The 15,411-nt window shown below is 38.9% G+C and overlaps 1 protein-coding gene and 1 non-coding gene across 4 annotated transcripts in view; both read left to right on the forward strand.

Annotated features, from left to right (window-relative positions):
- Positions 1-637: 637 nt before the first annotated feature.
- MSH2 (mutS homolog 2) overlaps positions 638-15,411 on the forward strand; it is a 97,587-nt gene continuing 82,813 nt past the window's right edge. Inside the window, exons 1-7 of one of the 3 annotated variants that reach the window (XM_007459978.1) lie at positions 638-738; positions 923-965; positions 5,491-5,645; positions 8,543-8,821; positions 9,958-10,104; positions 12,400-12,549; positions 13,216-13,349. In XM_007459978.1, coding sequence (XP_007460040.1) covers positions 953-965; positions 5,491-5,645; positions 8,543-8,821; positions 9,958-10,104; positions 12,400-12,549; positions 13,216-13,349 — 878 coding nt within the window. In that variant the 5' untranslated portion in view covers positions 638-738; positions 923-952. Of the gene's footprint in view, positions 966-5,490; positions 5,646-8,542; positions 8,822-9,957; positions 10,105-12,399; positions 12,550-13,215; positions 13,350-15,411 lie in introns of all 3 variants that reach the window. The other 2 variants (XM_007459976.1, XM_007459977.1) reach the window with 2 other exon arrangements.
- TRNAE-CUC (transfer RNA glutamic acid (anticodon CUC)) lies at positions 7,806-7,878 on the forward strand. Its single transcript has one exon. It is a non-coding gene; the product is annotated as a tRNA-Glu (tRNA).

Consider the following 15,411-nt stretch of genomic DNA (forward strand, 5'->3'; position numbering starts at 1 on the left):
TCCCAGACCGGGGCACGAACCCGCGTCCCCTGCATCGGCAGGCGGACTCTCAACAGCTGCACCACCAGGGAAGCCCGGTTTTTCTCTTCTTTACTAGTGATCCTCAGATCCTAGAAGTCTGGCGCATAGCAGGCCTTCTGTTTTTGAATGAATCAATCAATCAAGGAGTGGACAATACGAGAATTTGGCCAGGACGGAGGCTGTGGAGAAGAAACGTGTAACCTTGATGCAGGCAGTTTGCTTAAAAACGAAAACTGGGGCAGTTGGAGAGAGAGGGGCACAGGTTAAAAAAATACTGTGATAGGGAGGAAGGCTAGTTTTTCCTTGTTTTCAAGTTTCTTTCTGATTTCACTCTCTTGCTTCCGGGTACATAACAAACTCAAAACCTGCCAGAGCTTTCCACCTGGTCTCCTAAACTAGCTAACCATACACCTGGGACCCACACCAGGGCAGCCGAGAAAACCCGGAGAGCCGAATTCTTTCAAGGACTGGGGTCTGCCGCGGCGGCCTCCGACCTAAGCTCAAGCATGCGCAATAGACAGAGTCACAAGCGTGCGCGGGAAGCTGGGCCGCGTCCGATTATGATTGGCTGTCGTGGCACACTCCCACCCACCGAAACGCAGCGCTGGATGCTGATTGGGTGTCTCCTCAGAGGCCGGACGCCTCACGGGGCGCGAGGGAGGGGAGGCGGGAAACAGCTTGGTGGGTGCGGGGTCGCGCAGTTCCATCAGGCAGGCGGCGGAGAGGTTCCGAGATGGCGGTGCAGCCGAAGGAGACGCTGCAGCTGGAGAGCGCGGCCGAGGTCGGCTTCGTCCGCTTCTTCCAGGGCATGCCGGAGAAGCCGACCACCACGGTGCGCCTCTTCGACCGGGGCGACTTCTACACGGCGCACCGGGAGGACGCGCTGCTGGCCGCCCGGGAGGTGTTCAAGACCCAGGGGGTGCTCAAGTACATGGGGCCGGCAGGTGAGGGCGGGGATGGCGCGGGCTCAGGGGAGGACCCCGCGGAGTTGGCTTCTCTCAGGAAGTGGGAGGGTGTCGGGCAGGGAGACACGGGGGCGGGGACGCTGGTGCCTCGTGGGGCCACTGCGCGTGCTCCGGCCCCTGCCTGGCCGAGTGGGGCGCCACCCACCCCCTGCCCTGCCTCCGCCCTGCCTCCGCCCTGAGTCTGTCCCTCCGGAGCTGCCCCGGATCAGACCTAATAGCGATCGCTACGTGCCAGGCTTCGTGCGAGGCGTTTTAACACATTGTTCTATTTAATTTTGCTGCAGTCCGCGTGGGTGTCTGCTTCTCGCTCCAGCCTTGGCGCTGTGGATATCATCACAAACGCCGCCAAACCTCTTTATCACAAACGCCAGTCCAGGATTGAGATTTAGAATAGAAGGGGGTTAGGGAGACCGATTTATGTCACCAGCGTGATTTTGCCTGTTTAGCGAGCGTCATTTATATCGCTGTTCAGGGCAGGGACCTATAGTGTCTACTGTTAATAGGCAGTATTGCCAAGTGGTCAGGACCTCGAACTGGAGCCAGATTGCCTGGCTTCAAGTCGCAGCCCCTCCACTTACCAGCTGTGTGGCCTTGAGCTAGTCACGTATGTCTGTGCCTCAGCTAGGCATTCATTGCCCTCGGTTACCCATCCCCATCTCTCTAGCATCATCTCTCCCTGGAAAGCTACAAACTTCTCACCCTCTTGTAGTTAGATGTTCTGAACATCTAGTTTTATGTTAATCTATTTTATCCCTGGCTCTGAACATCGAGTTTTATGTTAAATCTCTTTTATCCCTGGCTCCTAGGAATGAACATAATAGGAGGAGTAAGGAGTTGTGGGTTTTAGTCCTGCCTCTGCCATATGCAGATGGAAGGTTACTGACAAAAGGTGTTTCATTCCTTAGATAGACATTTATTGAGTGCTGCCTTGTCGGGCAGGGTTATGGACACCGGGAGTACATAGATCAAAAGGCAGTATCCCCACCTTCACAGAGCGCCCCCTAGTGGAGAGCAAGGCAGAAGTAATTTCCAATTCCAGTTGAAGACCTATGGAGGACGCTCCATAACAAGTTGCCAAAGAGGCAGAGGCAGGATTGCCAGAGACTGGAGCCATCAGAAGCGGCATTACAAGAGAGGTTAAAGTTCACTTGAGTCTTGAGAAACCCTGTAGCCATTAGCAGGAACTTTCCGTTTCCTCTGAGTCCTCCCAAACCCAGGCAACGGCTAATCTGCTTTCTCTCTCTAGATTTGCTTATAACATTGGAATTTTGTGACTGATTTCTTTCACTTAACATTTTCAAGGTTCATCTGTGTTATCAGTACTTCATTTCTTTTTATTGCCAAATATTCCATTGTATGGATCTACAATATTTTGTTTCATCCATTCGTTAGTTGATGGACATTTGGGCTGTTTCTTGAACCAATACTTTTAATGTCGTCTGTACCCATTCTCTCCTTCCCTGTTGTGCCAGTGAAGAGATGAGCCTTTTGCTGTGGTCTGGATCCCCTCTCCTCTTCTCACAGATGGCTTTTCTGTTGATCATTTCTTCTCTCTTTGGTTCCTTCTTTTGGCATTTAGGCTTATTCATATCCTTTTAGCTACTTTTCTCTTTTCAGCAACTATCAAAACATTATTATAATAAAGCCCTGTGAGGTGGGTTAGTACCTAGCTTCAATTTATAGATAAGGAATCTGAGTCCCTAAAAAAGGAAGTTCCTTATCTTTTGCCTCTTTTGCTGTCAGAACTCAGCTTAGAAGCATCTCCTCTTGGAAGCCTTTCTTAACTCCCATCTTAAGGCTGCCTGGTTAGCTGCCCCTCTCACGTGTTCCTTGCCCTAGGACCTTCTCCTTACCTTAGACACAGCATTTATTTTACTCTATGCCAATATACTGAAAGCTCGCAGAGGGCAGCAACTCTGTCTTAACCAGTCTCTGCCTTAGAATCCCAGCACATGGCACAGTGCCCACATGTAAGCAGACACATTATCAGCTGAATGAAGATGGGGGCCCCAAATTATTCTTGAAGAGGAGAATCTTGTATCAACCTGAGCTTTTAATTCTGCGCCACGTGGAGGCTGGGTAGCTTTCTCTTCCAGTTCCCCTTCAGTCTTACTTCCCAGGTTTCAGACTTAAAGCATACAGCCAAGCTCTTCACCAGGAACATCCAGTGTGTCACAAACAGCCCTTTGAGAGAAATAGTGTCTTCGGAGGATAATCTTTTTTTTAATATAAATTTATTTTATTTATTTTAATTTTTGGCTGCGTTGGGTCTTTGTTGCTGTGCGTGGACTTTCTCTCGTTGCAGCGAGCGGGGCCTACTCTTTGTTGTGGTGCATGGGCTTCTCATTGTGGTGGCTTATCTTGTGGAGCATGGGCTCTAGGCGTGCAGGCTGCAGTAGTTGCAGCACATGGGCTCAATAGTTGCGGCGCGTGGGCTCTAGAGTGCAGGCTCAGTAGTTGTGGCACACAGGCAGCAGGGATTCTTGTCCACTACTTATAACTGGTGAACTGATATCGAAAGTATCAGCTGCGTTTTGCTGTACAAAACAATTGTATTATGTCATTTAATTAATCTTTATGCTTATTTGTATTTGATATTTGTACTTGATATGATCTATTGTTAAATTTAGATTAAATCTTTCATAAGATCCAGAATTGTCAGAATAATCTACAAGTATAATCTGAATTACCTTTAAGTGAATAATTTGTATTACCTGTATTATATGAAAATTGGACTTTAATTCCATTTGATGATGTGGGTGATTTTATTTATTTTGTAAAGAAATTGTTATTTACAAATCAAAACTAAGGTGAGACACTATATTCCATCTAAGACAATTTTTTAGCCTTGGCACTATTGATATTTTGGACCGAAGAATTAGTTACTGTGAGGGGCTATCCTGTGCACATTTAAGAACATCCCTGCCTCTTCCTACTAGCTTCTGTTATTATTCCCTTTCTGCAGTTGTAACAACCTAAATGCCCCCCAGGCATTGACAGTTGTTCCCTAAGGGAGCAAGATCTTCCCCGTTGAGAACCAGTGATGTAAGATGAAGGCCAGGAAGTTCAAAAACTCAGTTGACTGGATAGGGGAAGTAGATGCACACATACTTTACGGATGGTAGTGTTAATTGGTACAGCCAACCAAGGGGCATGGTCTGCAATATTTATAAAAATCACACATATCATCCTTTGATAAAATCCAGTTTTAGGACTTTATCTCACAGATACACTCAAATGTTTGGAGAGTGAAGCACATACAAGGTTATTCACGCAACACTGTTGTAATAACAAAGATTGGAAACAACCCATAGGTCCATCGGGAAGAGGCGAAATTATAGAAGTTCCTTAGGTTCATTGGAACGTTTGCAGCTGTAGACAGAAAGAAGCTGATTATGTACTGATGGAACAATTTCCAAAATACTATATCAAAGTTAAAAAAAAAGATACAGTACAGTGTGTATAGTGTGCAATTATTTACGTAAAAGGAAAAAAGCAATGCCTTATATTTGCTTGTGTGTGCCTAGACTATGTTTGGAAATATATTCTATAAAGTGGATAACACTTGGGTGGTGAACGGGATGTGTAGGGGACAGTGGTGAAATGCAAGTCTTCTTTTTGATGTACCTTTCTGAGCCTTCGTTTTTTTTCTTTTTTTTTTGATGTGGACGATTTTTAAAGTCTTTTTTTGTTTTTTTGCGGTACACGGGCCTCTCACTGTTGTGACCTCTCCCGTTGCGGAGCACAGGCTCCGGACGCGCAGGCTCAGAGGCCATGGCTCACGGGCCCAGCTGCTCTGCTGCATGTGGGATCTTCCCGGACCCGGGCACGAACCCGTGTTCCCTGCATCGGCAGGCGGACTCTCAACCACTGCGCCACCAGGGAAGCCCTAAAGTCTTTATTGAATTTGTTACAATGTTGTTTCTGTTCCGTGTTTTGGCTTTTTGGCCGCAAGCCATGTGGGATCCCACCTCCCTGACCAGGGATCGAACCCACACCCCCTGCATTGGAAGGCCAAGTCCCAACCACTGGGCCTCCAGGAAGTCCCTGAACCTTCAAGTTTTGAACTGTGTTACCTAGAACATTTTATAATGAATAATAACTAATTTATTTTTATGGACCTTTTGAAAAAAATCCTGTACAAATACTATTGTAGTTATTACATAAGAGTTTTATTCAAACTTGTGAAAAACAAATGATAAAAAAGGACAAGTAGGATTAGCTGTATGTATATTGACTCATTCTTTTGTCTTTGTGTCTTCTCAATTTTTAATTTTGATGTGTAGGCTCCACAGGTGCAGGGGGTTATGTCTATCCACCATTTTATACCCTTCATCTACTAAAGTCTCTAGGATATGTAATAGGTGCTTGATAAATAGTTTATTGAGTGAATGAATTACTGGGAAAACAACATAGCTTGGGGGGAGGCATTGTGTTAGGTCTTCAACACTTATGACTTCAAATCCTCAAATCCGTAACATGTATTTTTAATATTTTTCTTTAGGAGCAAAGACTCTGGAGAGTGTTGTGCTTAGTAAAATGAATTTTGAGTCTTTTGTAAAAGATCTTCTTCTAGTTCGTCAGTACAGAGTTGAAGTTTATAAGAATAGAGCTGGAAATAAGGCCTCCAAGGAGAATGATTGGTATTTGGCATTTAAGGTAATTATCTTCCTTTTAAATTTAGTTGTGTTTTTAAGAGTAGACAAAATAAAAACATGAGAGAATTCTGTGTTGGTTTAATATTTTAGCCAGGTTGTGATAGTAAAATGCTGTGAGAAACTTTAATATTCTTTAGCATGTGGTTTTTAAAATCGCAGTTTAATAGCAATTCAGAAATTCAGTAAATCCTTATTATGAGTATGAATATTCTGAGCTTTGTCACTGTCCCTAAAACCTAAATAATAAATAGCCTTTACATAAAGTTGAATACCAGCATTAAAGAAGATTTGATTTTACTGTTTTTAAAGTAATATCATGCAAATTTACATATCCCAAATACAAATTACGTTTGTAATGTGTTTGGATATTTGTATATTCCTTTCTCTTTCATTAGACTGTAACTTTTTTTAGAAGTGTGGAACTTTGTTTAATGCTGATCATATTCCTAGGTGTGCCTAGAAGGGCTTATTGGCGTGCTTCTAATGTCTTCATGGAGATGGGGGTACTATTTTGTTTTATTTAAGGACTATCTTTATTTTTAGCCTGTAAAATCATGTTTCTGTTTGTTTACACACAATACCTTCACATAAATATTGGATAATGGTTAAAATGTTGGGGAGGTGAGATTTATCCTTGAAAGGGAATAAATGTGTGGTAAGGCGGGACAGTGTTCTCGGCTTGTATTTGGCTGATCTCATTTCTCCTCTGTCCCTCTGCATGACCTTGGCAAATTTCCCAGCCTTCTCCTGTATTTGTTTCTTTATAAACAGTAAAATTAGAAGGTTTTTAAGATGTTTTCTGACCTGAAAGGCCTGTGAAAGTTTTTTTTGTGAGGTTTAATACAACATTTCAACATTTGATGTTGGTACTGCCCCAAATAGAATATTCTTCAGTATTCCTTCTATATTGCCTGCTGTCACCACCCCCCACCTTTGTAAATGTTGACGTTTACTGAAGATTATACCTGAGAGCATTTATTCTTTATTATGGAATTTCCTCGGAATTTTCATTGCTACTTTACTAAGAAAAGTGGGACTTATAGTTTTATCCTACATTTTGAAAGATTTTAATAGAAAATTGAGGGTACCGCAAAGTGATGTTTTTCTATCTCGTTCTTCACAGAGCTCAGTTATTAACAACACCAAAATGTGGGATCATGAGTTCAGCTGATTAACTGGATTATCAGCCCATCACACCTCACTCCTTTGTGTCATCAGAATCCTTTGAGATGCATTGCTTTTAACCACTACCTTTTAGATCAGGGGGAAAAAAATCTTCAAATATATATATATATATTTTTTTTTTCAAATATATATCTTTATCAGGTTAAAAGATAGTATCTTCATCCTGATATTTAAGAAGTTCAGATCTAAAACTGCTAAAACTGATTTATCTTTTAATTTTTAGCTTATTGATTCTATTGTAAAGTATTAGTGATATTTAGGATAGTTGACCTCTATAATTGACTTTCTTTTTAAATTTAATTTTTGGCCTTGCTGTGCGGCTTGTGGGATCTTACGTGATACGCTAGCTACTAGTTCACTTTTGAGAGTTTTTTTAAGGTGTGCATAACCTGTGCGTGTAAATCCAAAGCATGTATGTGAAAATATGATGTTCACATTTGTGAATCAGTGCTTTTTAAATTTGAGTATCAGGTAATATTAGCTTTCCATTTCTTTTTCTTTTTTTTTGGTTGCAGGGATTGAACCCAAGCCCCCTGCAGTGGAAGTGCAAAGTCTTGACTGCTAGACCGCCAGGGAACTTCCTCCATTTCATTTTTGATCCAGATTTTAATCAATAATCCATACATAGTTACAGGATATTCAGAACCATATTGAGAAAAGATAAATGATTATCATGATTATGATGCTAAAGACATTTGAGAACTATTGATGGCTACTGGTTGCTTAAATTTGGCTTGTCACTGTGCTCATTTGGACTATTTCTGACTATCTCATGTTTCATACATGGTCCATCAGTTGCCCCAGAAATGCCTCACGTTAACAGCAACCTGTTAGCTTCTGATCATGTTGGAGTACTGTTACCCACCAGCTTGACACAGGTGGAGCCAAAAGCAAAGAAACTTTACCCTTTACTTACCTTGTACAGTCTTAAAGAGATTTCTAATCTTTTTGAAATTTTGAAAATAGGTCAGGAACTTCTCTGGTGGTCCAGTGGTTAAGACACTGCACTCTCAATGCAGGGGGCCCGGGTTCGATCCCTGGTCAGGTAACTAGATCCCGCCTGCCACAACTAAAGATCCCGCATGCCTCAACTAAAGATCCTGTATGCCGCAACAAAGATCCTGCATGTGGCAACAAAGATCCCGTGTGCTGCAACTAAGACCCGGCACAGCCAAAAAAAAAAAAAAATTGGTCAAAGACCCTTTATTTGGAAATCATTGATCTAGAAGAATCTTTGCATTTTACAAATAAATACATTGATATAGAGCGATGTCTATCCCAGGTTAATATTTAAGCTAATAATACTGTTTTTCTATGTGGTATAACTACTCAGTGAAAATTCTGATATGTGCAACCAATAGGTAGTTTGGCAGAGTGTAGAAATTTAGGCATACCATTGAGAGGGTTATCACTTTGGGTACCTCAATGATTGTGTGAGTGAGTGTAAACTTAGATCCCAAATTTCAAACTGAAAATCGCTTTTGATACTGTTATTTTTAGATGTGCCCAAGTGTTCTGAAATTAGTTGGAAAAGTAGAGAGGATACTTTACAGAAAATGTAATATTAATTGGACTATATGGTTATAAGTAATTTTTTTTGGTAAGAAAACGTTTCATTAATAAAATTCATCTAGGTTGGGTAATTTCTGTTGGTTAGTAAAGTTTTAAAGTACATTCAACAGTTTCTTAAAATTTTTGTTTATTTTTGCTTAGGCTTCTCCAGGTAATCTTTCTCAGTTTGAAGACATCCTCTTTGGTAACAACGATATGTCAGCTTCCATTGGTGTTGTGGGTGTTAAAATGTCTACAGTTGATGGCCAAAGACAGGTTGGAGTTGGGTACGTTGACTCCATACAGAGGAAGCTAGGACTGTGTGAGTTTCCTGATAATGATCAATTCTCCAATCTGGAGGCTCTCCTGATTCAGATTGGACCAAAGGAATGTGTTTTACCAGGAGGAGAGACTGCTGGAGACATGGGAAAACTGAGGCAGGTAAGGAAATGGAGTGTAGAGATAGAGGAGAATCCAAGGCTAGGAATGGCTCTAAATTAACATAATACTGTTTTACTGAAGGAAAAACAATTTTAAAGGCAAAACCTTTTAAATCTAATCACAACAACCTCAGATCATCCCCCCTCCGCCTCCCAAAAGAGTAACTCAGTGCCATTTTAAAGAGATCACAATTGATAAAAGGAGTGCTTTCACAGTTGGGGGGTGCAGGGTGGGGAAGAGGTGATTTAGGGCCATTAAAGAAAAAAAAACTATGACTGTATTTAGCCTGGATATATCAAATAAGTTTTAGTTCTTCAGGATTAATTTTTAATAGCTCAAGTGGAACTTTAGCCTATTATTATTATTATTTTAATTAATTTTTGACTGCGTTGGGTCTTCGTTGCGGTGTGCTGGCTTCTCATCACGGTGGCTTCTCTTGCTGTGAAGCACGGGCTCTAGGCACACAGGCTTCGGTAGTCGTGGTATGCAGCCTCAGTAGTTGTGGCTTGCAGGCTCCAGAGCGCAAGCGCAGCAGTTGTGGCTCACGGGCTTATTGCTTCGCGGCATGTGGGATCCTCCCGGACCAGGGCTCGAACCCATGTCCCCTGCATTGGCAGGTGGATTCTTAACCATTGTGCCACCAGGGAAGCCCTAGCCTCTTATTATTTTACTGATTCTTTTATTTTAACAAAGTTCGATTTTGCTATTTGTATAGATATATGGTTTATTATTTAGATATTTAAGGGATGTTGTATTCCCCCCAAGGATTCTTTTCTTCTCATGAGCCTCAAATACAATAAGAACTACTTGAGAGTTAGCATATCTGTGATGGGCATTTTTAGCATAAATAGTATTTAGGCAACTTTCTACAAGTATTATTCTGTTAAGAGTTTTTACTATTGAGACTATTTTTTGAAAGCTTTATGTGAGCCTAATTTTAAATTTCATTTACAGATTTTAAAAATACATGTTAATACATATATTACCAATGTCTTCTTGCATGTTGTATAAAAATTTATTGTGGCTTAATAATTTGTTAAGCTGTTGTCACTTTATATTTGTCAGTGATACAGCATACCTTATTGCTTTTCTTGTTCCTTTTCTCCTAGTAATTTAAAATATTTCTTGTAAAATAGGTTATTCAGAGAGGAGGAATTCTGATCACAGAAAGAAAAAGAGCTGACTTTTCCACAAAAGATATTTATCAGGACCTCAACCGGTTGTTGAAAGGCAAAAAGGGAGAACAGGTGAATAGTGCTGTGTTGCCAGAAATGGAGAATCAGGTGTGTGGATTACAAATGTGAATTTACCATTAAATAGTGACTTTTTAGAAGGCTGCTTCTGTCATCTGTATCTCAAAGCCTAAACTGGATCACTGATATTTAAGCTTATTTTAATCTATGAAGAAGCTTGTGAAAAACTCAAGGACTGACTAGAAAAATTTAAACATAACCTTAAATATAATTTCATTATATTTACACAATATATATCCTTGGGGTAAGGAAGAGTTTATTGTTTTATTGGTTTCACCTGAAAGAGCCTGATTACTGTCACCTAAGTAGGTGAGGTAGCTTAGTTGTTTAGGGGGAAAAAGACCTATCAAAGTCTGTGGGGTTTTTAATAAATAACTAACTAATAAATAACTTCAGTTTCATTATCTGTCTTAAAGGATCGTTGTGGAGATTAGGAAGTAATAAGGGTGAAAGTATATACAGTGCATAATAATTGCATAATAAATGTTACATTTAAACAATTCAAAAATTGGCACTGGTTATGTATGTTCAGTGTAGAAATGAATATGCAAACAATGTAACTTTTTATGGGATTTTTCAGTGGTTGAAATTTATCTTCAGTTTTTCAAATCTTTGAGGCACGTATGGTTTGAGGGATGTATTTTTATGGTAAAATATTAGGAACTCGTGACAGGTTATTTGTGGATCACTGATAAGTAAAATGAAGAATTGTATATTTAAATAAGAGCAAGCTCTAGCTTATAATTTTGAAAATTGATTTCAAACTACAATAAACAGACTTATTACTATCATGATTTTGCAGTGATTGCTTATCACATAATAGTTTGATCCTTATAAACTAAGTTTACCTGTTTTACTTTTCTTGTGTGACAGAATCAGAAGCAGTTGTGTATGAGCAATAATCCCAGTATAGACGTTCCCTGACTTAATGATGGTTGAACTTAACAATTTTTTTTTACTTTACAGTGGTGCGAAAGTGATATGCATTCAGAAGAAACTATACTTCACATTTTGACCTTTTCCTGGGCTAACAATACTCAGTGCAATTCTCTCGTGATGCTGGGCAGGGCAGCGTGTAGCAGCTCCCAGTCAGCCATGCAATCACAAGGGTTAAATGGCCGATACACTTACAACCATGCTGTCCCCATAGAACCATTCTGTTTTTCACTTTCAGCACAAAATTCAATAAATTTTGAGTTATTCAACTTTATTATAAAATAGGCTTTGTGTTAGATGATTTTGCCCAACTATAGGCTAATGTAATGCTCTGAGCACATTTAAGGTAGGTGAGGCTAAGCTACAATGTTCAGTAGGTTAGGTGTATTAAATGCATTTTACATTTATGATGCGTTTATTGGGATGTAACCCCATCATAAATCAAGGCAGATCTGTATTAGAGAAACTTACTTCAGCATTGAAAATGGAAGAAGCTTTTAGGGCTACTAAAAGGTGTTATCATCTGTGCCTTGTGGTGACGTAGCAGGAGATTCTTGTGACAACCTTATATATTTGTTAGAGTTTGGCAGAGGCAGATAGATGACTGTGTTATCAATTAGGAAATATATGCACATTCACAATGAATCTGGTATCGAGTATAAGTAGAACTTGTCATTGGGCTATCAGTTTGATGTCCTTAGCTTCTTTATTTTATGTAGTAGTAATATAGGCAGTTTATTTAAACATTTTATTTAAATACACATATAGGAAAGTGCATATATCATAAGTGTATAACTAAATTTTCATAAATTATAAGTACCCACATGACCAGCACCCATGAAACAGAATAGTATCAGGATCGTAAAGACCCTTTTTGTTTTCTTCCAGTTGTTACCTCCACCAGGGGTAACCCTGCTTCTTACCTCTGACAGTATGGATTAGTTTGGTCTATTTTTGTAGTTTATATAAATGGACTCATACAGTTCATGCTCTTGTGTTTGATTTCTTTTGTTCAGTATCGTGTTTGTGAGATTTATCTATATTGTCACATGTTGTTGTGGATTGTTTGTGCTTATATTTGTTGTGTGTGTAGTATTCCACAATGTGAACATGCCAGGCTGTATCCATTTTACTCTTGGTGGACATTTGCATAATTTCTACTTTTGGCTATTATAAATAATGTTGCTGTTACAGTAAATTTTCACTTTCTGAAAATCATTTTTTAATCTTAGGTTTATTTAAACTTTGTCTGATTTTCTTGCTTCGGATTGGGAAAGAACAGGGAAAATGATAGTGTTTGAAATTTATTTTCATCTTGCCATTTGTTTTTTTAAAAAATCTCTGGAATTCTAGTGATAGTCATCTTTTATTTTAAATTCTTAATCTTAGGTTGCAGTTTCTTCATTGTGTGCAGTAATCAAGTTTCTAGAACTCTTATCAGATGATTCAAACTTTGGACAGTTTGAACTGGCTACTTTTGACTTCAGCCAGTACATGAAATTGGATATTGCAGCAGTCAGAGCCCTTAACCTTTTCCAGGTAAGAAAAAAATACATAGGTTAAAAATATTGAGTGGTTAAAAATGTTTCTCTCTCTCTCTCTCTCTCTCTCTCTCTCTCTCTATAAAAAGACTCTTACTAAGGAGCTTAAATATTTAAAAATGTTATACTTAAAAGAGATAGTTTTGAATTACTGTATTTTTCTAATTGCAAGCTATATAAATAGTATTTGTCCTGGTTTTATGAATAATTTTGTGTATTAATAGCAGTTTTTAAAAATGACATTCTAAGAAGTTTTATGTCTAGAACTGCAGTAATTTTGTGGTTTTGGTTTGGGGAAAAATATATAGCAGAAAATCAGATTAACAGTTTGAAAGTTTGATTTTTGGATGAGGAACCTTTGTGTACATTTCTGTTTAATATTTGAAGAATGTTAAGTGTGTTTTGTTTGTTTTACAAGTTTGGGGAGTGTAGGGGTTGGTTATTTTTAAATTTTTTTTGGCTGCGTGGCTTGTGGGATTTTAGTTCTCCGACCAAGGATCAAACCCAGGCCCTCGGCAGTGTGGGCACAGAGTCCTAACCACTGGACTGCCAGGGAATTCCCAGTGTTAAGTGTTCTTAACACTTAACCAAATCATTATTCATGGCATAGTAAAGTTTTCACTAATGAGCGTGCCATTTTTCTATTTTATTTTTTGTTCACTAGGGTTCCGTTGAAGATACTACTGGCTCTCAGTCTCTGGCTGCATTGCTGAATAAATGCAAAACCCCTCAAGGACAAAGACTGGTTAACCAATGGATTAAGCAGCCTCTCATGGACAAGAACAGAATAGAAGAGAGGTATATTACTAGTATATACTTTTGTAAGCTCTGAGTAACTTCCAGTCACTCCATATGATTATACCACTTATTGTAACATGCAATTTTGCACCTATATTTTAGCATCTAACTGCACAGAAAGCTAATAAAGTAATAGAGTAGTAATGATTTAGATTGATTAAATAACTTATTTTCTTAATTATTATTATTTTTTCCTCCACTGTGAAAAAGTAAAATTTTATTAGAGAGGTGCTATGGATAATGTCTCAGCATGAGCTTGGGAGCCGGATGACCTTGGTTCATGTTAAGGCTCTACCACTTAGGAGCTGTGTTATATTGGGTGTTATTCCACCTCTGTGTGGCAGTTTCTTCCCTTTTGAAATGACAGTAATAACACACCTACGTCTTAGGGTTGTTATGAGGATTTGATGATTTTCTGAGGATTAGATGATCTAATGTGTATAAAGTACTTTGAACAAGGTCTGGCACATAGAAAGCACTTATGCTTTATTATTCTAGAAAGGATTTAAGGCAGCCTAAATGTATTTCAGAAAATCTTTAAAATTGAGGAAATAAAAGTTATGTAATGCTGTTGTCCTAATATAATTAGCATTGGAGTAGGTTTTATTTTTATCTTTTGTTTTAGATACAACTTTTAAAACCTAAATGAAGTATACTGTGCATAAGAGCACAACTCCTAAATGTGCAGTTTGATGGATTTTCACAAAGTGAACACATTGGTAATAACACACAAGTCAAGAAACAACTAGCATCCCAGAAACTCCCCTCAATTATCCTGATAAGTTACTACCTCTCCTCATTTCAAGAGTAATTACTATCCTTCTAACATCATAGATTAATTAGTTTTGCCTGTTTTTGAACTGCATATAAATAAAATAATTTTCTGTAGTGCACTCTTATGTTTGATAGTCTTTTTAAAAACATAATCGTAATCCTAATATAGTTTTGTGCCCTTGTTTTTTCCCACTTGTGCTTACATTATCATAAGCATTTTTTAGTGTTGTTTTATGTTCATATTCAGCATTTTTAATAAGTACATAATTTATTGACTGGATACACTTTACCTTTTTCAGTAATTAGGTTATTTCATGTGACCTTATTGTATACCTAATTTTTAAAAAAATTAATTAATTAATTAATATTTCTTTTTGGCTACTTTGGATCTTCGTTGCTGCGTGTGGGCTTTCTCTAGTTGTGGCGAGCGGGGGCTACTCTTCCTTGCAGTGCGCGGGTTTCTCATTGCGGTGGCTTCTCTTGTTGCAGAGAATGGGCTCTAGGCACGCGGGCTTCAGTAGTTGTGGTGCACAGGCTTAGTTGCTCCGCGGCATGTGGGATCTTCCCGGACCAGGGCTTGAACCTGTGTCCCTTGCATTGGCAGGTGGATTCTTAACCCCTGTGCCACCAGGGAAATCCCTATACCTAATGTTTTCGATTTGGTAAATTAAGATATATTGCCAGGATAGGTAAAAGAGTGTCAGTATTTTTATGGATTTGATGTCAAATTGTTCAAGAATTTGTTGAATATCTACTGAATTCTGATGGTATAAAGCATGGTGATCCCTTGACTATTTGGGACTCTGTGTATGCCAGGCAAACGTAAAATAGTTGATCAGTATCATAAGACACCCTGTAGATAACTACCAAGCTAAGTGTTGATCCTGTGGATTCTCAAGGGTCTTACAATAAAAATAACTTATGAAGTCAGTGATTCGTGGGTATGTTGATATATCATTGAAAATGCAAAAATGGAAAAGCTAAGGCAACTTTCTGAAGGTAGTTTTGTTGGGGAAGAAAAGTGGAATTTAGTAACTTAAAATAAGAAATAGGAAGGATTGGATATTTGCAAGTAATTAAGGCAGTTTACAATTTTTTATTTTAATTATTTGTGAGTAAGTAACTACATTAACGTGTGTCAAAAGTCCAATAGAACAGAAGGATATACAGTGATGAGTCTCTTACTCTTGTCTTCCAGTTTCTCAGTACTCTTTTCTCAGGGCCTCTGCACAGCTCCAGGGACACATTTCTTTTTTTTTTTTTTTTTTTTTTTTTTTTTTTTTTTTTT

Source organism: Lipotes vexillifer, unplaced genomic scaffold (assembly GCF_000442215.2).
Source record: "Lipotes vexillifer unplaced genomic scaffold, Lipotes_vexillifer_v1.1 scaffold666, whole genome shotgun sequence".
NCBI classification, from domain to species: Eukaryota; Metazoa; Chordata; class Mammalia; order Artiodactyla; family Lipotidae; genus Lipotes; species Lipotes vexillifer.